This window comes from Cuculus canorus, chromosome 16, assembly GCF_017976375.1.
Source record: "Cuculus canorus isolate bCucCan1 chromosome 16, bCucCan1.pri, whole genome shotgun sequence".
Taxonomy (NCBI): Eukaryota; Metazoa; Chordata; class Aves; order Cuculiformes; family Cuculidae; genus Cuculus; species Cuculus canorus.
In genome coordinates, this window is record NC_071416.1 from 3,934,289 (window position 1) to 3,958,560 (window position 24,272).

Below are 24,272 nucleotides of genomic sequence, written 5' to 3' on the forward strand. Positions count from 1 at the left end.
ACAGTGCACCTCTTGTATCTACTTGAAGACTTGACTGATCGAAATGCCTATTTCAGTAGCCTAAAAGGAAAAAGGACTGACCACAGCCCCAGCAATAACACAGGACCACACATAAAGCTCCTGTGCATTTCAGCATAAACATTTGTCACAGGTTGATTAACATCAAAGTGACAAACTTCTGCAGTAAAGAAAATTTTCCACAAGAGATTGCAATTTTTTGCAGCCAGAATTGATGAGGGATATAGAAAAAGGTATTTAGTGTCTTCAATTAGATGATAGCAACTTCCTGCAATTTATTTTCATCTGTGTCTCCTTGCTCATGACGAGAAGATATACTTAAGCCAAAAAAAATAAGAAAATACCAAGTTAATTTAGGTCACTCGCATTCGTTTCCCATATTACTTCTCCCACAGAAAACAATTTGCACTTTACATTCAGGATTCTTACTGCAATTATTAGGGGCGTCCCTTCTGCAGATGCTCCCAGGCACCCACGTCTGGCTGCAAATGCAACTCGGAGAACACTAGGTGGGTTTAAATTGGAAGGGGAAGATTTAAATTAGACATTAGGAAGAAATTCTTCACAATGAGGGTGGGGAGGCCCTGGCTCAGGTTGCCAAGGGAAGTGGCTGCCCCATCCCTGGAGGTGTTCCGGGCCAGGTTGCATGGGGCTTGGAGCAGCCAGATCCAGAGGGAGGTGTCCCTGCTCATGGCAGGGAGGTTGGAACCAGATGATCTTTAAGGTCCCTTCCAACTCAAACCATTCTATGATTCCTGCATCTCTACCAACTCAGCAGAGACTGCTAGGATCAGTGCAGATCTTTCCATGCTCTATCAGTCTCAGCTCCAAAACCAGGCCGCTAACTGATCACTTCTCTGCACCTAATTCCATTTCTTTGAAGAGAAATACTTAAAATCATGTTTGTTTGTTGAAGTCCATTACAGTTCAGTTGATTTTTCCATCTCTCACTACCGAATTCTCAATTTTCAGATATTTCACAAAGAGCACAATACCCACAGCTCAGAGGTCACAAAGAATTCCTAAAGAAAAGGTCCCTTTGGAAGAAAAACAAAATCCATGTCACCCTCTGCACGAAGTGGAAAAGGAAAGAAGAGCCACCAACTCCTGCCTGAAGCACAGGACCAGCACCAGCTTCTGCCAGCGCAAAGAATGAGTCTGCAAATTCTCTATGTGTTGCTACCACACTTCACATTCTTCACAGAGTGGAGGTGTCTGATGGAAACAGTGATCCGAAGGGTGATTCTGTTCTGATCTACAGCAACTTTATCTCTACCTCCTATTTAGGCATCGATTTCTGAAAACTGATGGGCAGTTCTAATGGTTCTTTCCTGCGCAACAGTCTTTACCATCTGTATAAATACCTACTGAAACCTTACGTACTGCCAGAGTACTACATTTCCATTGGGTCTTCCTTGAAGATGAAGCTACAAATACTTAAATTCGTATGTAATGACACTGGTTCTATTTCTCAAAAAAAACAAACCAGTTTTCAGAATTTTAAATAAGTATGAAAAAGAGACAGCAGTATAAATGTGTCCTCTAGCATCACATTGCTTTATACACATGCAAGAAACAGATGTGTGTGTGAAGTCAAAGAGGATCACGGCCCAGCTCTACTCTTCAAGCAGGCTGGCAGCCACGGGGGAGGCATCCTCGGGACCCACACCCTTAATTATGCCTTTACTGCTTCCAAGATAGTAATTACATCGTCAGGCAATGTACTTTAATATCCAGCTTTAATTGCTGTGGAACTGCTTCAGCAGGACCTGCAACTATAAATTAAGTTTAAAGCATTTATTCTCCGACGTAGCCAGACTCCACTCACAAACCAGAACCTGTTGCTAGAGATCACCAGCACATTCTTCTACAAATGGCTGATCTGAGTTTCCCAACAGCACAACAATTTCCTTATCTGAGAGTAAAAAGCTGTATGAGATTACAAGATCACTGGACCAGACTCTTGGAGCAAAGAGCCTGATGTTCAGAGGCTCAAAACAAATAAGGGCTAATGCTTACTCTCACCACACTGTGGCTGTGTGATTCTCATGGAAATGCCTGTTTTTATATAGAATAAGGCACGAAGATCCCCACTAAGGTCTCTCCATGTCACTATCTACTCAAGCACAGCTGATAAGTCCGGCACGTCGCAGGGAGCGAGTACGGAGCAGGGCACAGTCTTCCCAGCATCACTCAGTGTGGCATTGCTCTGGCACAGAGCTGAAGGGAACTACTCTGTATAAAAGCCTCCCCAGGCACAGGACGGGCAACGAAGGACACCAGCAGCAGGTACGGAAAAAGGGAAAAGGCAGTTAGGGTCAGGGTTTGAAGGGACTTTCCACTGATGTCACTCAGTAACACCATAACTCTTCCTCCCTGAGCATCCTCCCTTTGGGTGGGGTTAACTTACTCCTGAAACAGCCCCATAACACATAAAAACGGTAGGACCAGTACAAATCATTGGCTGCTTTAGGAGGGGATTTTTTTCCTTGCCCCCTTTCCTTTTTTTCTGCCTCTTCCCCCCCTCTTTTTTTAGCTGCACAAGAGAAAAATCCAGCAGCTGCCAAACCATTTGAAAAGAACAAATTGACAGACCACCCTCCGAACCTGCTGAACAGCCATGAGAGGAAACAGCCTCAAGTTGTGCCAAGGGAGGTTTAGATTGGATATTAGGAAAAAAACCTTGACTTTAAGAGTGGTGAAGCACTGGCACAGGCTGCCCAGGGCAGTGGTGGAGTCTCCATCTCTGGAGGGGTTCAAAAACCATGTAGCTTTAGCACTTCAGGACATGGTTTAACAGGCACAGTGTGTTGGGGTGATGGCTGGACTGGATGAGCTTAGAGGCCTTTTCCAACCTTAATGATTTTGTGATTCTATGATTGGATAAACTGATGCAAGAAAACTGTCAGTAGGCTTAGAGTTTACTATTTAAAAAGGGGAAAAAGTTCAACATCTAAGATAACCTTCACTTAGCGAATCGGTGTAGCCCCAATGGTAGTAAATAAGTTTCATCATTAAGTGGGAAGTTCGTTCGCACAGGATGACAGGCAAGAACTTGCCAGTGAACACACAGGGTTTCAGACAGCAGGTGCCAAGGGTGGCTTACCTTTCAAGTCCAATGTGCATGGTGAATTGCATGCATTTAAAATAGCCTCTAAAAAAGTTAACGCCAGACAACAAAACTTAGTTGTACTTTATTTGAATTTTAGTAATGTTTTCAGCTGAATGCATAAAGAAGTAGGCACTGGGGAAAAAGTAGTTATATATACATTATTGTAATGAAATTAAAGGTAATAGATTTAAAACTAACTGAGTGGCTCCCGTCATCCATCAGAAGATGATGAGTAGGCTCAGAACAATCTTCTCCATATGACATTTTGATCTATTCATTGTCTTTATTACCAGCTACGACTAGACTGTTGGAGCTAATTTTTATTCCAAAAGACTTCACCACAGAGCTGCGACCAGTTAAAGTGGATATGAATAGTTTATGAGCTCTTTTCCATTGGCAAAGTAATACAAAACGTCTCAGTGCTAATAAGCACAAGCCTCTAAACTCTGTGGCTCATTTTCACACAAAAATTCTCCCAAAGAAACAATTAGCTTCCAGGGCGGAGGGCGAGTCTGGTACAACAGCAGCTGAGCCCAAAGTGGTCAGATCTGGCCTGGCTGCTTCAATCCCTTGAACATAAAAACACATATAAAAAGTACATTTGAAGAACATCTTACAGCCTTTTTAAGAACTCAAACATACAAATTTAATTTAATACATACAAAGCTATTGATTCTCATATTTGGGGTTTTTTTAGGGGGGAGGTGATGAGGGCTGTTTGTTTATTTATTTACAGTCTTCAATGGCTGAACTGCAAAATGCTATTTTTAATTTCCTATTTATTCAAATTCCTGTGATAACACTCCCTAGAAACTCCAGCAGAAGCTTTACGATTAATGTTCAACCATGGTGAATAGCAAGGGTTTCATTGCTATGCCCGCCACGGCAGTGCCCAGCCCTCCAACACTGTGGATAAGCAGGAACTCATGCTATGGATGCATATATATGCTACCTATATGCATTTTATTTTACATATTATTAAAGTATTTCAACCTGTATACAAGCAAATTATTAACAGAGCTGCTCTAAGTCTTAAGAGTACCCTCTTTAAGCTGAAAGAGGAGAGATTGAGAGGAGATCTTGAGAAGAAATGTTTTCCTGTGAGGGTGGGGAGGCCCTGGCCCAGGTTGCCCAGAGCAGTAGTGGCTGCCCCATCCCTGGAGGTGTTCCAGGCCAGTTTGGATGGGGCTTGGAGCCCCTGATCCAGTGGGAGATGTCCCTGCCCATGGCAGGGGGTGGAATTGGATGGTCCTTGAGATCCCTTCCAAACCAAGCCATTCTTTGCTTTTCTTTGCAATGCTTACAGTAGTTTGTTAGTGAAATAAGGAAAATGTTCACTGTGCTAAGAAGTGAGCAGGATAATAAAACCACAATTTAACTAACCGGTACTGCATTCAGAGAGGAAACAGTGACTACGGACACATCAGAGATCTCGTTAATCAACAGCCCTCTTGCAAATAATCACTGTTGACACACTTGTAGGACAAGTCATGTTAATAAATATTGATGCATACAGCAATTCCATGGAATTAATGCTTTTCATTGTCATTAATAGAAAAGTATTGATAAAAACAAGGGAGAACCCAAGGCTTCTTTTTCTACATACTTCCAACTCCAAAGTTTTGGTACCAAAACCACATCTTGCCTTGTGAGCAGCAGGACTCATCCCTTCAAAGAGCACTGGGAATACAATTTAAGAGTTTCCCTGAATTCACAGCCATGCTTGTATCAAGGCCCAGGCATTTGTGAATCCTGGGAATTTGTCCCGACTGGCGGCTCACAACGTGCACATTTCCAACTCCGTCCTCTGCAAAGATCTGCTAAAAATCACAGTGATCCCTAAACCAGAAAGGCTTCTCACCCAGAGGAGACACATGAGTTAAGAGCTCCGATTGCTCCAACTGAAGGGAAAAGTAATCTCCTCTTGCTTCTAATTCTTACATTCTCTCTGGTGAAGGAGAAGAACTGGCAGCAGCAGAGATGCCACTGCAGACAGGCACCAGCTGTTTAACACGGGATGAAATGCTCCAAAATAGCCTCAAAAATAACGTACACCCAGCAACAGCCACACCAAAACAAGCACAAGATAGTACAGAGCAGCTTCCCGATGGGAGTCTCCTGGCCACACTCGGTCAGCACAGGCACCAAAGATGACCAACATGATCACCTTAACACCAGGTGAGCTCTTACACACCACACAGTGTATCCAGCTAGAATGTGCTCAACAGAAAGAAGCTTCGTTATTTTTGCTGCTTCTGGAAATACCATTCCATCTTGATGGCACTTGCCTCGGCGGCAAATTTAATCACCAACAATATCCTCACTGTCCTTGAAATGGGACAAACAAGAGGCACCAGTAGGTGCAAGAAGTAGCTGGCTGCCTTGCCTGCAGGGGAGTAGCTTCATCTCAGGCAGCATGTGCTCATCTCTCACACTACTAAGAACTAGCAGACCACCTACAATACCTCAAAAAAACTCCTAAGAAGCAAAAAGGTAAAAAAATATCCTCAAGCAGATAAAGAGGTAGATATGTTTCCCTGGAAATATTCAAGGTAGGTTGGATGGGGCTCTAAGCAACCTGATTTGGTTAAAGAAGTCCCTGCTCCTGCAGGGGTTTGGACTGGATGACCTGTAAAGGTCCTTTCCAACCCAAAGCATTCTATAATTCTACATAAATTCCACTACAGTCTTATCAAACCTCTTTCATACCACTGCCTTGGCCTTGGATAACCATCTTCCTGCAGGGATTTGCTCACTCAATGAACTGTTAACCAGCTGAGGAACATGTGTGTTCAAACCAAACCCAGCACAACAGCATCCAAGCAGGATCTTGCCACAAGAGATCCACAGCACATTCCAAGGAACACTGGTCCAACACCTTTCAGCCTTACAGGATGCAGAAGCTAGCAACACTGAATTCCCTTCTATTCACAGTCCTACAGTTCAGATCTCCTCAGAGTGTTTTCCAAAGGCTCTCAGCATATTTCCAAACCCATGTAACTACTGCAGATCTAACAGCTAGAGAGCACCCTTGTCCTGCAAGCTTCTGCCTGAGCATTTTTGTTTTGCTGCTGTTTCCAGTTCTGGAAATACTTCCTACTCTTCCCCTGCTCCCACAGAGTCTTGCCCACATCCTGCACATTGATGACAGTTCTCGACATGCAAAGAAAAGTAAAGCCTTTGAGAGACAGTACCATACAGGCCTCGTATGACAGGCTGAAGAGGAAGAATGTACGCACAGCCACTGAGCCGATCCCCAACCCTGTTCCTACCTGGCTGCCCATAAATACTCAGCCACGCTGAGCCGAGCTGATGGCACAGCACAAAACGTCAGAGGTCCAAGAAGTCAGCTTTGATTTTAAGCATCATGTTGTGAAAGCAGCTGGGAAACAGAGGTACTAAAGCATGGCTAAAAATAAATTCACATCAACTCCAAGGCTAACACAGCACAAAGCAGCACAATTTCCTTTTCCATGAGAATCACCTGCTGAGGTTTATGATGTCTAGAGGATACACACAGGTCTAAAAGTCACTTTATGCTGAACGTTTGAAGCCATTATTGCACATTTCCCTGCAATGGTCAGGCCTAATGTCTCCAGCATGGCTACCAGAGAGCATCTCACAGAGCTGGCAGCAACCTCCTCTATCTTTCTTTCGGGAGATGCTATGTTTTAGTAGGGAATCATGAGCAGAGTTCAGTCCTTGTCCTCCATCTCTCTCTTTGTGTCTAGCTACTATCTGTATGCAAAACGAGATTACACGACTTCTCCTAGAGCAAAGTAGCGCCAGAACATTAAGTCTATTGTGTAAGAGATTAAACAAAACACATTTCTAGTCTAAAAATCTAGAAATAAAAAGATACAGAAAAGAGCATCCTGTACAACAGCAATCAAAGCGTTGATTCAACACTACCCAAATAATCCTGCAACCACCTCCTTCACGCTGTTACCCCCATAATGCTGCTCAGTGCTCCGACCAGTATCAACCCAACCTTCACCACCAATTCCTGATGTTGTTCCACATCAAAAGAAGCATGGTTAGCAGGTCGAGGGAGGTTATTCTCCCCCTCTACTGCACTCCTGTGAGACCACACCTGGAGTCCTGTGTCCAGTTCTGGAATCCCCAACATAAGAAGGATATGGAACTGTTGGAATGGGTCCAGAGGAAGCTACGAAGATGATTCGAGGGCTGGAGCACCTCCTGTATGAGGACAAGCTGAAAGAGTTGGGCTTATTCAGCCTGGAAAAGAGAAGGCCTTCCAGTACCTGAAGGGGGCCTACTAGAAAGCTGAGGAGGGATTTTTCACAAGGGCATTGAGTGATAGGATGAGGGGAAATGGCTTTATACTGGAAGGGGGAAGATTTAGATTAGACATTAGGAAGAAATTCTTCATGATGAGAGTGGAGAGACACAGGCACAGTCTGCCCAGAGCAGTGGTGGCTGCCCCATCCCTGGAGGTGTTCCAGGCCAGGTTGGATGGGGCTTGGAGCAACCAGATCCAGTGGGAGGGAACCCTGCCCATGGCAGGGGGATGGAACTGGATGATCTTTAAAGTCCCTTCCAACCCAAACCATTCTATTATTCTATGATACCAGAGCTGAGATGTAAGCAGCTGTACTCGAAGTGTAACGCACTTCCTTGTAAAGCTTCCTTATAAGAAATCAGTCACAAGCAGCTATTTTCACATAGAGTGCAAAAAGTGTGTTTCCAAAGGTCACAGTCCATGACTACAATGCTATTTACTCTTGAAACAGCAAGTGACTCACTCAGGCTGAAAGTTACAGATGGAAACGCACTGCATTCAGGATGCAGATCCACAAGTTAAGGGAGCTCTACCTCAGGCAAGAGGTGGATGGTCCTGAAAGCCAGAAAGCCTTCAGCCTGAGAATTTGATTCCTTTGCCCCTTGGAACACCAAGGCAGCAACCCTCTGGTCGATAATACTCTGTAAAATAATCTCTAGGTGAGTCTGGGGCAGTTTGGATTACAAAAAAGGGAGGAAAATGTCAACTACAGCGAGCTTTGTAACCCAAATGAGAAACCTGAGAAAGACAGAGAAGAAGCCAATGGGTTTGTTCCACCCAGGATCTGGAATGAGCTTAACAAACATTGCACCAGCCAACATCATCCAGGCCTAAGGCTTCCAACTGTTACATTAAATCTGCTCCACTCTCTGGAAGGAAAGCTTATGCCACATTTCCCAGCTTTCAGTGTTCCACCTCTTGCAGTCAAGCACATCACTGGATGATGGCAGGGAATTGCAAGGCATCTCCAAAACTGATTCAACCAAAACACAATTCTCCTTTCCAAATGAAACCAGGTATTTTCTAAGCCTGCTGGGGTAATTAATCCCCCCTTGCCCTTTTAAACTGCCCAATAACTTTGCTGTTAAAATCTGCGCTTGATCTCACATCAGAATTTTAAATGGATACAAAATGAGATCATTATTCAGAATTCAACAAATGTTTAAACTTTTAGGATGAGAAAAGTACATTCCTTAAGGACTCCTCGGGATTCTCACAGACTGCAAATACCCTCCATGGGTTTTCTTCTTTATTTTATGATTACTGAAGATGCCTTGTTAAAGAGAATTAGAATCACAGAGTGGTTTGGGTTGGAAAGGACCTTAAAGCCGATCCAGTTCCAACTCCCCTGCCGTGGGCAGGGACACATCCCACTTGAACAGGCTGCTCAAATCCCCATCAAACCTGGCCTGGAACACCTCCAGGGATGGGGCAGCCACCACTGCTCAAGGTAACCTGGGCCAGGGCCTCACCATTTCTTCCTAATGAAGAATTTCTTCCTAATGTCTAATCTAAATCTCCCCACTTACAATTTAAAGCCATCCCCCCTTGTCCTATCACTCCATGCCTTTGTAAAAAGTCCTTCCCCAGCCTTCCTGGAGCCCCTCTCAGTACTAGAAGCTGCTCTAAGGTCTCCTCCGAGCTCTCTCTTCTCCAGGCTGAACAACCTCAACTTTCTCAGGCTGTCCTCATACATACAAGGGTGCTCCTGCCCTTAGATCACCTTCATGTCCTCTCCTGAACCGGTTCCAAGAGATCCATATCCTTATTATGCTGGGGATTCCAGAACAGAATTCCAGTGAAAGACTATGATCCTCCCTTGAATCTTTGCCAAAACTCATCAAGCAGAGGTTCAGCTTTACAAGAACTGAAATAGTGCTTCTTCAGTATCTCAAAATGTTCTTTTCTCACAGGGAAGAAACCCAAACAACCGCATTCCCTGTGCTCAGCAATATTTTTGTGATTAAGTCAAGCAACTCGGAAGATCCTACCCTTAAGTAGCCCATTTCAAGCCCTTGATTTTGTGGGGAAAGGAGTAAGTAGGTGCCTGGGCAATCTATCCCACATTTTCCACCTTTCAGCAGTTACCATTAGAATGTTGCCAAGTTTTAAGAATTTTGCTAAGGATGTCATAATATTTAGCATTTCTCTTAACATCTCATCTGGCAAAGTTATGCTATTTTGAGATGTGAAAATTTGAACTTATTTTTCATGACAGCTCACATTCCAATACAATGACTGAGGGGGAAAGGGTGAAAACACAAACCTCCAGAAAGACAGAAGTTAGAAATCAAAGAAACAATATTTATTTCCAAAAAAAAACTTGGTACTTAATTGAATCAACTCCTAAACACTTAAGGGGCAACTCTGCCGTTCATCTCTCGAGGCCAGAATTTCTTTATTTAACGCTGCTCTCGCACTCTTGGGGAGAGATCAGCTCTCAGAGCTCGGTTTGGCAATGAGCATTGTTACCACAGCCCTCCCATCCATCACAAGTTGGTGGAGTTGCCAGGGACGCACTTAGCGGAAGAGATTTTCTATCACTCATTTTTCTCCCAGAACACTGCACGTGCCGAGCCCACTACACAGATGCTGTCAAGATATTTTATTGGGGTACTTCCTTCATAGAAGATGCAATCAATGCACACAGCTCTAGGCAGCTCAATATGAACTTTCCCTCAACTGGGTTTACTTCATAATCAACAAGAATCACCTGCAAGTTTCTGAATATCATCCGTTGATGTTCCTGTTACCCTGGCATTGATGTTTCTTTGCAGTTCCATTACATCCAAGCAACCTCTGTGCAGTCACCTGGAGGTAAACGTTGAAATCCTTAATCCTGAACAAGCTCCTGCCAAGCTGTGAAGAGCACATGCAATATGGATGTTTGGTAACACCACCACCTCAGTGAAACAGCCAGGACAGCTGATCACAGCCTTATCAGACAGAGGGACTCCAAAAAGCAGGTTTTACAGCAAAAGACATTGCAAGTCTTTGCACCCAGAGAGTAACCTGGCAGCAAGTATCCAAACAAGCTCAAGATACAGCTACACAGCCAAATCGACCAACATCACTCCCAGGTTAACCTCAGGGGGTTGTGCCAGCAGGGTGGTGATCACATTAGCAAGACTCCTGGTTTACCTTGTGCCTAAACCAACGCTTGATTTCAACACATCAGACCTACTGGATAAGGGACTGGGGCACAGGGACCTGTTAAATCTTTTGTTCTGTTTTGAAGCAACTGCTGCCTGGAAAACACAGCAGAAGGTGGTAGTACCTGGTTATCACTCCAGATGTGATCCTGCAAGCCGGAGTAGCACAATCCAAGATGGACGAATGGTGGGTCCACTTGCTGACTTGGCTCCCCTTAGCTGTGGAGGGTAAGGAGCTGGGGAAACAGCTGACTGCAGGAGCACAGGCTGGTGCAGAAGCTCAGCATGGGGAAGACAGCAGTCATGTATGATCTCAACCCTCACTTGCTACGTGCAAGGATCAACATGCACCAAGACACTATCCTGGTTATGTGGACAACTCCAAAATTTCAGCATTCACTGCCAATAAGGTGAGAAATGCAAGACAACTGCTGTCTGTACAGCTACCTGAGACCTCTATTAGCACCTGTAAAAATGGTTATCGGCAAGGCTCCATCTAAACCATGAACCCAGAGAAAGTCACAGCAAACCTTTTCCAACTGGGCTTCCAACAGCACAGACATTATGGGCAGAACTATTATTGCCTTTCCCCCAGCCAGACACCAAGCTTCATCAAGGGCTCAACCAGGATGATTATGAGCAGAAGCTCAGCAGCAATGTGCTGCAGCCTCAGGTTGTCTGTGGAAAAGGGAAAGGTCGGCCAATACCTGATGCCCTACTTGGGTTTCTTCAAGCACAACTTTTGTATTTCAGGCACTTTGTGCCAGGAGAGCCTGTCTGCTGGACTGCAAACTTCATAGAAAGCATGTTAAAGCAGGTGAGCTGCTACAACTTCTATTGGAAATCATCCATTCGTAAGTAGTGTGAATAAACAGCAACATTTGACTTTACATCCCATTTCCCTCTCACACATGCACTCTCTCTCTCTTTCAGAGCCTTGCTGGCTGCAAAAGGTCAGGCCACATCCTCCTAACTCACACCACACCCCATGCAAAATCTTCGAACAAGCTGCACATAGCACTCGAAAAAAACAAAAAGGGCAGTATTAAAAACCTCGGTTTTTCCCAAAGCAGCTGGGGATCTCACAGGGGAGAGCAAAAACCACCTGAACCACCACAGTGGTCTTTTCCCAGCTAGACTAAGCAAGGGCCTGCAATGCATCCCCCCAGCTGCTGATGCTCCCAGAAGCAATGCTGAGCACTTCACAGGCAGGAGAAGCTGGGCTACTAGAGCAGGAGACACAGAGGAACATGGGCATGCATGGCTGGGACAGAACTCTTGCAAGGTTGTCCATGCAGTCCAAGCAATACAGCTTGCATGAGCACCCCCAGAGCTTAGAGGTGGTGGTACTCTCTTAGTTTAAGCCATTCACAAATGCTAAAGAGCAACTGCAAAACAGTTCAGGCCACAAAAAGATCCTTCTCCTGGACAGCACTGGCTGCAGACTCCTCTTGACATGACACTGTCCTTCCCTTTGCCATTCTAAATCAATACCCTGCTTGGCAGAGATGCACGGCCATGTCCTTCACCATCACTTCAGCCCTGGAAGCACCAAGACTTGCCAGGTAAGGAGCAGTGGTAGCTTTTACTCCCAAGAGCCATAAAACACCTTTCCTACACTGACTTGTGTGCTGAGCAGCACTGCAGACTGCTCCACGGAGCACGCCTGAGCACACAGCACCTGGCCAACCCAGGAGGTCTAGCAGGGATCCTGCCACACAGACCAGATGATGTAGAAGTACAAGCATGCGGTTCTTATCAGCACCCAGTCACAAGGAGCAGGAAGGGATTGACAGAGGCCTGAAGGATAAAAGTGTGAAGCTTGGCAACGCTCCAGTACAGAAAAACATCGCACAAATTGCACCAAAGAAACAATCTGGCAGTTTCCTGCACAAGCATGAGTAGGTAAATGAGAGTTAAAGCAAATTAACAACTCATATCACCTGCAAATTATAGTTCTGAGCAAGCACTAGGGGCCCTTCAGTAGGGTTCAGTAACCAAGGTTGGAGCTTAATGAGATACTGGAACCAAACATCTGATACATAGGGAGAGAAGAAGAAAGAAACACAAAGTTGCTGGCTGCAAATGTGGCAAGTTTCCCTTCCACATGGCTTGGCAGGGAACAGGAACAGAGGAAGGATGTATTGCATCAAAAACAGTTACCAAAACGCATCCGGGTCTTTTGTTTATATTCATGCCACTTTCTAAAGCCATTTTAAAAGGTGTTTATGAAGCTCCAGATTCCTCCCAAACTGTTTCATACCACAGCAACCTCTCTCCAAAAGCTTCTGTTAAACACAGGTAGGATGGAGTTACAAACTAGAAGTTTCTTCCGTTTTAAACACCCATTTTGCCTGCATCCTAGCCTGTATCAGTCATGGTGTGGCCAGCAGGAGATCGTCCCCCTGTACTCAGCGCTGGTGATACCGCAGCTCAAATCCTGGCTTCAGTTTTGGACTCCTCGGTACATGAAAAAACATTGAGGGGCTGGAGCGCATCAAGAGAAGGGGAACAGAGCTGGGGAAGGTGCTGGAGCGGCTGACAGCTCTAGGGCTGTTTAGCCTGGGGAAGAGGAGGCTAAGGGGAGACCTCATCACTCTCTACAGCTCACAAAAAGAGGTTGTAGCCAGGTGTGTGCTGGTCTCTGCTCCCAAGTGACAAGGGATAGGACAAGAGGAAGCGGCATCAAGTTGTGCCAGGGAAGGTTTAGATTGGCTATTACGTAAAATTTCTTTACTGAAAGAGGAGGGAGGAAATGGAACCATCTGCGCAGGGCAGAGGTGGAGTCTCCATCTCTCGAGGAATTAAAAAACCATGTAGCTGTGGCACTTCAGGACATGGTTTAGTGGGCACAGTGGGGTTGGGCTAATGGTTGGACTGGATGAGCTTAGAGGTCTTTTTCAACGTTGATGATTCTGTGATTCTATTTAAAAAGAGTAATTATCACACTTCTCCCAAGCCAGGCTATCAATGCTGAACTCATTAACCTCGGGGGAGACGAAAGTCTCGGGCCAGCACTGCTAACAGTACTCTGGCACTGAAGCCATGGTTTAGTTTGGCACTTGGAACTCACAGACATATTTCACATTAGGCTATGATGTAAAACACCAAAACAGCAGCCTCAAATACTACAAGAAGAGAAGGGCTTGACAGTGTTTGCAGCAGGACTCTTGCTTCCCCTTCATGAATCTTATGATTCATGGAAACAAACCCAGGTTCATGTTATTTGACTCTAACAGCAGAGATCACTTCTCTTGCCAAATGTCAAGCAGGGCTTTAAAAACACATCCATAAGCACTGCGTTAATGTCCAAGACCCTACAAACACGGTCACAGGTCACTGGAGTTCTGCCCGTACCAGGTCTGAGCCTGCAGCTTTCTCTTCCTTGAATCTGAGATCGTTGTAAACATCTAAATAAAAAATGCCCACATCACCGTGCAGGCTGACTTCCTTTTTTTAATTAATGATCAGCTGAGAGACTGCACGTCACTCAGATTTTATCTCAACTAACAGCCCTAAACTGACGAAGCAGGGGACTGTTGCCAGGAGAGGCAGAATTGCCCTCCTCCTTCCAGTCACATTCCTGACTCCTCCTCCCGCCAGCTCTGGCATTTGTGCAGTTAAGCCCCGAAAACAGGGGGTTTTTTCCTCTTTATTTTTATTAACAGTTAGGTTTTGGCTGGATCAGCAAAGTAATCCAACACCAGGGCTAACACCAGCACAGGAGAGCTGGCAGAACAAGGGGCCTCCAGGGATGGGGACTCAACCACTCCCCTGGGCAGATGTTCCAGTGCCTGAGAACCCTTCCAGTGAAGGAATTTTTCCTGATATCCAGCCTAAACCACCCCTGGCACAACTTGAGGCCATTTACTCTCAATTACTTGTTACCTGGGAGAAGACACCAACATTCACCTCACTCCAACCTCCTTTCAGGGAGCTGCAGAGAGCGATAAGGTCTCCCTCTCAGCCTCCTTTTCTCCAGGCTAAACAACCCCAAGCTCCCTCAGGTGCCTCTCACAAGGCTTGTTCTCCAGCCCCTTCACCAGCTTTGTTGCCCTTCTCCGGGCACACTCAAGCCCCTCGATGTCTCTGCAACAGGCAAAGAACAGCAGCAGGCTCTTGTGAGGGACTGAAAAGGCATGGGGACAGCAAACAGTTAATTCTCCATCAGATCAGCCAGCAGCGCTGACTCACCTGTGGCAGCACCGTCACCTACTGCCAGCTGGAGGTGGGCATAAAATTATGACTTTTGGCTTCAGCCTACACCCAGCTTTCTTGTTTGTTGTTTTTTTTTATGTGTGGGTTGGAGCACAGGAGCGCTCTCTTTCCAGGAAAAGCTTGAATTATACAGCAGGAATCTAGCAGTGGTTTTATATCCATTTTGTACCCAGTCATGAAGAAAACTCGCTAACTAACAGTTATCCAAAGTTGATAGAAATCCCATGAAATGCTGGAATAATTTTACTACATATTAGCATGATATTAGCTTTTCGCCCAGTTCAGTGTGTGTGGACACAGTGCTCATTAACAAAGATGTAAAATCCTATGGCAGGCAGGAACACAACCGCAGCGATACACCCTGGATGTAACCTCTGGAGTGTACAACCTGCACAAGGGGGACCCCAACAGAGCACTCAGTTTCTCTCCCTGCTGCAATCTTCACACTGAGATATCATTTGGGCTTTGAATTTCGAATAATCACAGAATCACAGAATGGTTTGTGTTGGAAGGGACTTTAAAGCCCATGCAGTTCCATCCCCTGCTATGGGCAGTGACACTTCCCACTGGATCAGGGGCTCAAAGCCCCATCCAACCTGGCCTTGAACATCTCCAGGGATGGGGCAGCCAAAGCTTTTATGAGCAACCTGGACCAATGCCTCATCAACCTCATCATGAAGAATTTCCTCCTAATGTCTATCATGAATCTCCCTCCTTCCAATTTAAAGCCATTCCCCCTTGTCCTATCACTTCATGCCCTTGTGAAAAGTTCCTCCCCAGCTTTCCTGTAGGACCCATTCAGGTACTGGAAGGCCAAAATAATACAGAATGCATAAATAATGAATAATTCAGAAACAGATTCCAGAATCATTATACCCGAAATAGTTATGGATCAAGGAACTAATCTGTTGCTTTTCTGGGTGCGCACGCTATTTCTCCAGCAGCCCGACTTTATGAGACAGCTCTTGAAGGACAAGGCAACATTCACAAGGAAAGGAGTAAAACCGGAGCAGCAGTGATTAAGATCAGCTTAAGCTACCCTGAAACTGAATACTGAAAATCATAACTTCATAACCCTTGGCCGGATCTAGTGATTCTGAGTGCCTGATAAAATATCCTGGACTGGATGCAACAATGCCATATAAACAAACTGGAGCGGAATAAAAGGATGCAGCAGCGGCACAATACTTCAAACCGTCAAGCTCACAGCTGCACACTCCTTTTGTTAAAGCAAAAGTTATTTTCAGGACAGATTTAGAACCCAGGAAGAAGCTGGCTGACTGGTGTTCAAACCCTGTTGTTCATTAACTTCAGCAAAAGGAGTAGGTCCACTATCCATGAGCCAGAGCAGAGATGCTGAGGAGCCTCTTGAGAACACAAAACAAAAAGATAACCACCAGAACACAGACTGTTTTCCAGAGAATAGGCTGAACACAACACTAAACAAAACACAAGCATAACACAACTCCTCCCTAAAAGAAGGAATCTCCCTAAAAGAACCCGAATCTTCTCAAGAAACCCTTCTAAAGGTGATCAGTCTTATCCTCAGTGGTTTTTCATTGCACAGCTTAGTGAAGCCATAAGTGCTGGTCTCCTTGATGTATCCAGAAGAAGCATAGGTGCCTTTACACCTACCAAACTCCCGGAGGCTGTTCCCCTCTTCATACTCCAGGAGCTATTTTGATACTGTGGACTAACAAGAAGGAACTGGTAGAGTGAAGGAAAATTATTACTACTTATTAAAATGATTCCAGTGCCTCCAGAAGGCACAATGATAACAGCACTGCCACATCTGTGCTTCCAGAAAAGAACAAAGACACAGAAAAAGCAGCTTTTTAATAAAACTTGAAAGCTGCCCATGCCAAGAAACACCATTGACCGAGGAAATTTATACTAGTTAGTAACTTGTTTTAACTTCAGTGTTTCACGAGAGGTTACATAGCCCAGATATCCTGAACATCAACTATGGAAAATATACACACAAAGTAAGTTCATAAATTATAAAACCCTGCATGTGCTTGGGGCAGGCACAAGAAGCAGGAGGCCTCTAAGTCTCTGTGCTCTCGCTAGACGCCAGCAGTGCTGCAGGAATTGGTCAATGAGCCTTTAGAAATCCACTGATTTGGCACCCGAACAATCAGACAGTGTGCTGGAGAACAGGGAATGTTTCCTTTTGTCACCCTCAGTGTGCCAGATGCCCATCTTTCCCCTGAGAAAACAAAAATATCATTCCAGATTTTCCAAGCTGGCTTTAAACTTTCAGGTAAGAGCCATCCCTGCTGCTGCAGCTGCGTATGTTCTCCTTAAGGGGGGCTACAGGAAAGCTGAGGAGGGGCTCTCAATCAGTGAGTGTAGGGATAGGACAAGGGAGACCGGTTTTCAGCTGAAGGAAGGAAGATTGAGATGAGATCTTGGGAAGAAACGTTTTCCTGTGAGGGTGGGGAGGCCCTGGCCCAGGTTGCCCAGAGAAGTCGTGGCTGCCCTATCCCTGGAAGGGTTCAAGACCAGACTGGATGGGTCTTTGAGCATCTTGATCCAGTTGGAGGTGTCCCTACCCACAGCAGGGGCTGGAACTGGATAATCTTTAAGGTACCTTCCAACACAAATCATTCTATGACTGCCGGCCTTTCCACAGCAGCTTCCATTAATGCCAGCTCGACTGCCCAGCTGAGCATTACACGCATGTACAATCCACAGCATGCTTCTCTGTAAAGAGCAAGGATGCACAGAAACTAAGAAAGCGTATGTATTCTTAAAGTTGTACTTCTTAAAAGGTGACCCAATACTTCACAAAAATCGCTATTTAATTAACTTTTGTTCAGTTTTACTTAAAACATTCAACTACATTAAAGTTTTGACATTCAAAAGACAGACTTTCACATATAAACTCAACATACTTTTAATTTCACTTGAACTGCTGATTTAAACGACTTTGCATCAAAACTACATAATTCCTGGATTATAAACCAGCCTGAAATCAGAGAGGGAAAAACCCAAACAACTGCATACAAACACAATTTATTGGAGCTGAGCTGATGACTGACATCTGAACCCTGAATAAATGAGCAGTGCCAGAGTCTGTCCTGAGGAGAACTCGCTTCCCAGCAAGCTCCCAGACAACCAGCTGTCTTTCCGAGCAGACCAATAATAAAAGTTGTCCTCCAAGTTTCAGAAATCCTCTGGAAAACAAGAGGTTTTGTTTTCCAGCAGAAAAACCACTCCTAGCCCTTCTCCATTTCACAGCTCCTCAATTACTCACCAGGATCCACTCCTCCTTTGAGACCTCAATTAGTCTGACCCAGAATCCGGGGCAGGTTTTTCTCCTTCCTCCACTCCCAAAGAAATGCAATCCCTCTGCTACCCAAAGCACTCTGGAGCACACTGCCAGGCAGCAGGCACAGCATGGCAGGGAGGGAAAGGGCCTGACAGAAAAGCCCTGAACAACAGAGGCAGGAAGAGAAGCTTAGGAGAGGTTAAACAGAACGAGAGTAAGACGGAGCATGCAGAAACCGCATTACAGGAAGGCTACAAAGAAGTGTATTTTAGTTCTCCTTTTAAGCTCATTACCAAACTAGGCCAAAAACTGCACAAGAAACTCTGACTTACTAAAACTGTTGCAATAAATTTAGAAACTCTTAGTGAAGCCTGAAGTTAGGCTCCCTTGAGGTCCTTCAGAAGATGCCTGGGGTAGCAAGCAAGGTCCCTGCCACATCATCACTGCCCACAAACTCAGTGACCAGCCCTGAGCTCACTCTGTTCACACCAGCACCCAAACGCACAAGGCCCAAGGTACCAGACTGCTCTGAAGGAGGCTAAAAATGCTGACTGAAGTGGTGATATAAAGCAGAAGCTATTGTGGGCAATTACTGTAAATTAACCCTTGCTGCTTAGCTAACAGTTGTGCGTCAGCAACTCTCAGTGCCACAGACAGGGCTGCAGCTCCTGCTTCAAACTGTGCTGAAACCCTGCACAAAAAGGGCAATGTCAACACAAAAATCTAAATACGTGTTCCTGAAAACACCACTTTAAATGATCATTGTAAAACAAGCAAGAAGCTCATCAGAGCACTGAAATACATGAGCCAAGAACCTCGATCTTACTTGTGCGCTGCCTGACCACCAATGCCCACCATGCACAGACTGCAAACACGCAGCCAGACCTCCTCGGGACAGCCAAGTGAACATGAATCTGTAACAACCACTTATGAGCCACCTACAGCTTTAGGATATCCTGACCACAACAAAAATGTATTTAGCCGAACCCTTGATTTGAGCGATGGCTCAGTAAAGAGTTTTGGTAGAAGATGAAACACCAGAGAGCCAGGCCTTGTTCCAGGCTGATCACACCTTTTCCAGCTCCTCCTGCACGCAACCAGCATTATCCCAGCCTTTGCTCTGCCAGATTTTCCTGGCCCCTCCGCAAACCCAGGCACAGGGAACAGAATGCGAACCCAGCACAGAGGAGCAGAGCCACAGCGTGATATTGTTATGGGGCAGCAGTGACATGTTCCAATGTCAGAGCACTTCTGGCCACAGACGCTGCCCTTCCCAAGCCAGGGAAAGCCAGCGAAGTTTTCTAGACACTGTTACACTCTTCATTCTTTTGGAAATTCTAACATCTTGTGTTAAGTATGAACTGTGCTAAATAGATGCTTCTTCTTCTTCTATAACCACCTCTGTTTGCAGTCTCTCCCTATCTCAAACTCAAGATCAGACAGAGAGCTGGCTCCAAAGCTCCAATTAGCAAGAGATTTGATTGTTGTGAAGTTCATAATGACATTAAAATGAGTCCTTGGAAAGTAATATAATATGCATAAGATTTCTGGGAGAATTTATACATATGCATGTAAGTGGGAAATAAATTCTGTAACCAGGTCTTGTCTCGCTGAAGGTGACTGATGGAGATCATTCCCTCAGGTAGCCCAGGCCTGCATTAAAAGGATACTTGCACTCCCTTCACTACAAGAAGGACATTGAAGGGCTGACACACATCCAGAGAAGGGCAATGAAGCTGGTGATGGGTCTAGAGCATAAGCCTTCTGAGAGGTGTCTAAGGGAACCAGGGTTGTTTAGTCTGGAGAAAAGGAGGCTGAGGGGAGACCTTATCACTGTCTACAGCTGCTTGAAAGGAGGCCGGAGCGTGGTGGAAGTTGATCTCTTCTCCTACATAACAGACAACAGGATAAGAGGGAATTGCCTGAAGCTGCACTAGAGGAGGTTCAGATTGGATATTAGGAACAAATTCTTTACTCAAATAGTGGTGAACCAGTTGCAGAGGCTGCCCAGGAAGGTGGTTAAGTCCCCATACCTGGAGATGTTTAAAAGCCAGGCTTAGTCATTTGTGAGATGGGAAAACTTATACATACAAACATACATACAAACGTCTACAAAAACTTACCGACATGCATTTAAGTGCGAAATATATTCTGTCTCTGCTCTTGCTGCAGAACTGATGGAGATCATACAATCCTAGAATAGTTTGGGTTGGAAGGGACCTTAAAGATCATCCAGTTCCAACTCCTGTGCCATGGACAGGGGCACCTCCCACTAGATCAGGCTGGCCAAGGCCCATCCAACCTGGCCTGGAACACCTCCAGGGATGGGGCAGACACAACTTCCCTGGGCAACCTGAGCCACTGCCTCATCACTCTCATGGTGAAGAAATTCTTCCTTATATCAAGCCTAAATCTGCCCCTCTCCTGTTTATACCCGTTCCCCCTCATCCTGCCACCACAAGCTTTTATGAATAGTTTCTCTCCAGCTTTCTTGTAGCCTCTTCAGGTACTGGAAGATCACCATAAGATCTCCTCAGAGCCTTCTCTTCTCCAGGCTGAACAACCCCAACTTTCTCAGCCTGTCCTCGTAGGGAAGGTGCTCCAGCCCTCTTATCATCTTTGTGGCTTCCTCTAAACCCTTTCCAACAGCTCCATATCCTTCTTACGTTGAGGATTCCAGAACTGAATACTCCAGATTCCAGAATCCAATACTCCAGGTGAAGTCTCACAAGAGAGGAACAGAGGGGCAGAATCTCCTCCCTTCCCTGCTGGCCACGCTGCTTTGGATGCAGCCCAGGCTGCGAGCACACACTGCCGGCTCACGTCGAGCTTCTCATCAGTCACTCCCTCGTGCTGCCCAGGCCTTCCCTGAACGGGCGCTTGCTTTCTAAAACTCCAAAATTGAGTCTTAGAGACTTTATTTGCTGGCATTTTCGGTCTCACAGCCCTGCCCAGTCCAGCCCATCCAGCCCAGCCCATTCCGGCCCAGCCCAGCCACTCACCCCGCTTGTTCTTGGTTCCGTGCTTGCGTGCCGCCGCCAGCTCCTGCTCGATCTTCTTCTCCAGGAACTCCTGCTTCTTGCTGAGCATCTCCTCGGTCTCACGCAGCCGCTGGATCGCCTCCTGCGGGGACGGGCCCTTCCCGCCGCCCTTCCCGCCGCCGCCCGTCCCGAACAGCTTCCCCAGGAGCCCCGACATGGCTGCGAGGACGGGCGCGGGGCACCGGGACCCCTCACGGACCGCCTGTCTGTCTGTCTGTCCGCCCGCCGGCCCAGGCCGCCGCTCCCTCTCTCCCTCGCCGGACTCCGGGCACCGCCCCCGCCTCGCCCCGCCCCGCGCTCCCCACTCCCCTCATACAACTCCCGGCGTGCCCCGCGACACCGCGCTCTCGTCCGCAGGCGGTGGCCGCTCCGCGAGGGATGCCGGGAGTTGTAGTCCCGGAGCGGCGTCATGCGTCACGCAGCCCTTTGACGTCACCCGCCGGGCGGAAGGAACAGCCGCCACCATGGCGGGTGGGGCCCGGCCCGGCCCTCAAAGCCGCCTGGGACCCCGCGGGACGAGGGCAGGTTGCGGCCTCCCCAGCGCACTCCTCGGGGTTTGGAGCGGCATCTGTCCCAGCTCCCCACGGGTCCTGGCCCACCGGGGCTCCAGGCTGGCCGGACCCCGGCTCAGGCGGCTCCGAAGCGCCGGGGCTGCCCTCGATTGGGGGCAGGACGGGAATCGTAGAGACGCAGAATGGTTTGGGTTGGAAGGGACCTTAAAGCCCATCCAGTTCCACCCCGTGCCATGGGCAGGGACACCTCCCACTGGATCAGGTTGCTCCAAGCCCCACCCAACCTGGCCTGGAACACCTCCAGGGATGGGGCAGCCACCACTGCTCTGGGAAACCTGGGCCAGGGCCTCTCCACCCTCACAGCAAAACATTTCTTCCTAAAATTTCATGTCAATCTCCCCTCTTTTAGGTGAAAACTGTTCCTCCGTCATCCTGTCCTTGCACTCCCTGTTCAATAGCCACTCCCCAGCTTTCCTGGAGCCCCTTTCAGTACTGGAAGCTGCTCTAAGATCTCCCCAGAACCTTCTCCAGGCTGAACAACCCCAACTATCTCAGCCTGTCCTCGTATGGAAGGTGCTCCAGCCCTCTGATGATCTTCATAGCCTCATCTGGACGCATTCCAACAGTTCCACTTCCTTCTTATATTGGGGATTCCAGAACCTGACACAGGGCTCAAGATGAGGTCTCATGAGAGTGGAGCAGAGGGGCAGAATCCCCTCCCTGGCCCTGCTGGCCATGCTTCTTTTGATGCATCCCAGGATATGGTAGACTTTCTGGGCTGTGAGCACACGTTGGCTCATGTTGAGCTTCTCATCCAATCAGCACCCCAAGTCCTTCTCCACAGGGCTGCTCTCAATAATTTCATCCCCCATCCTGTATTGAAACTGCAGATTGTCGTCACCCAGGTGTAGGACCTTGCACTTGGCCTTGTAGGGTGAGAACCAGCACCTACCGAGGGGTCAGGGTGGCAGCTGGGGACAGTTTGGGTTTTAAACTTCCCTTTCTCAACACGTCAGCGCTGCAAAATGAAGTATTTAAGTCACAGTTGCTTCATTGGTGGTGACTAATTGTGAGCTCCTTATTTCCTGGGCACTGAGTCACACGCCCTGATTTGCAGGGCTGATGTGGACAGCACACCAGGCTGCGTGACCCTGCGTAGAGTCCAAAGTCCGAGACAGAAACTGAGCCTTGGGTTCCTCCGCCTGGTATCCACCCTTGCTGGCTGCTTCTGACTTCTGTCTCTTCAAGCTTGGCCTCTGTCATCTGCAAAATACTGAATTTCCTCCCCTATTCCTGGAACTGACAGTGGTGTTGTGAGAACAAGTTAATTAATAACTACAATTGTAGTATTCACCACTGCAAAGGACCCAGGAAAATTAATCCTTGCTTTGAAGCAGGGCTGGAGAAGTCCACGTGCTGTAAACACACTGGGATATACCCCCCCAAATGCAAAGAGGAAAAAATGAACCCAAAACCTGTTTATTGGGTAAGAAAGCCTTTCTATGTACACAACAAGCAGGAAAAGGCACCACACTGGCTAATGGAACTAGAGACCGGACAGCTTTACTACAAAGTGGGAGTTCAGCGACGAAGCTGTGCGATGGATCCTGCCTCATCCCACCTTATTAACACTGTAAAGGCCAATACGGAAGAAAATACACAAGAAAAATCCACGGAGCAGGAATGCCAACCGCAGCTGATGACACCAAAGCCTGGAAGAGTGCAAGGGGAGGCAGAGCTTTCACCTGCCCCGTTCCTAGTTTCGCGTGAGCATCTGCTGTCAGAAGTGGAGGCTGAGCACCACAGAGCTTTGTTCCAATCCAGTATCGGCTCTGATTCTCCTAGAGAATGGCTCTGGCCCTCCGGTACTCCAGGGAACTTCTAGAAAATGCCAAGATGCTTCTGACAGGGGTTTTGTGAAGAAAATGATTGTACCTGGGACATAGGATGGAACCAATCCTGTAGAAAGGTGGTGGGACAAAAAGTGATGTCCTCAGTAGCACAGATCTGGCCCCCGCTACAGAAACAGAAATGGGGCAACATTCTGGGTAGAATCCCTCCCTTTTGGCCAGCAGGAACAGAAGAGTTCCTGAGGTTCATGGCCTGCTGTGATGTGCCCTTCCCCGTACTGAGGGCTACACGTAACTAGGGATGTCTCAGGACAGCATTTAGTCTCCTAATTAAATTCTCTTCCCCATGACGTTTCCTTCCCTGGCAGACTATAATCTGCAGGCAGCATAGTGGGTTTGCTGTTGGTTTAAATAGCTGTATTTTTTCCCTTGGCACAGGAAGGGCAGCAAGGCTCCAGGAGCGGCTCTTCCTCTGGTACCACCGGCCCAGCTGGGAAGCAGGAGACAGCAGCCACCACACTTGGCAGACAGTGGCCCATCCTTTCCCTTGCCAGTCTCCATGGGGCTGCAGCATCCATCAGACACACGAAACACCCACATCCACAGAGCTTCCAAAGGCAACCAGCTGCCTGGCTGTGCAGGTACCTCTGTTATGTTATCGTACGCATAATCGCTTCGAGGTTCTCTCTATTTATGCGCTAGGTAAAATCTGATAAAACTTGTTTCAGTTCTACTCTACCACACACACTAATGCCTCTTAAGCAAACAGCGTGGCATCCTTCAGCCCCCATG

At 46.9% G+C, this 24,272-nt stretch overlaps 1 protein-coding gene across 1 annotated transcript in view; it reads right to left on the reverse strand.

Moving 5' to 3' along the window:
- The window catches only part of CHMP4B (charged multivesicular body protein 4B), a 30,389-nt gene extending 8,998 nt beyond the window's left edge, over positions 1–21,391 (reverse strand). The window contains exon 1 of the mRNA XM_054081811.1: positions 21,080–21,391. Within this exon, the coding sequence (XP_053937786.1) occupies positions 21,080–21,275 (196 nt within the window). The 5' untranslated portion in view covers positions 21,276–21,391. The remainder of the gene's footprint in view (positions 1–21,079) is intronic.
- Between the last annotated feature and the right edge of the window lie 2,881 nt (positions 21,392–24,272).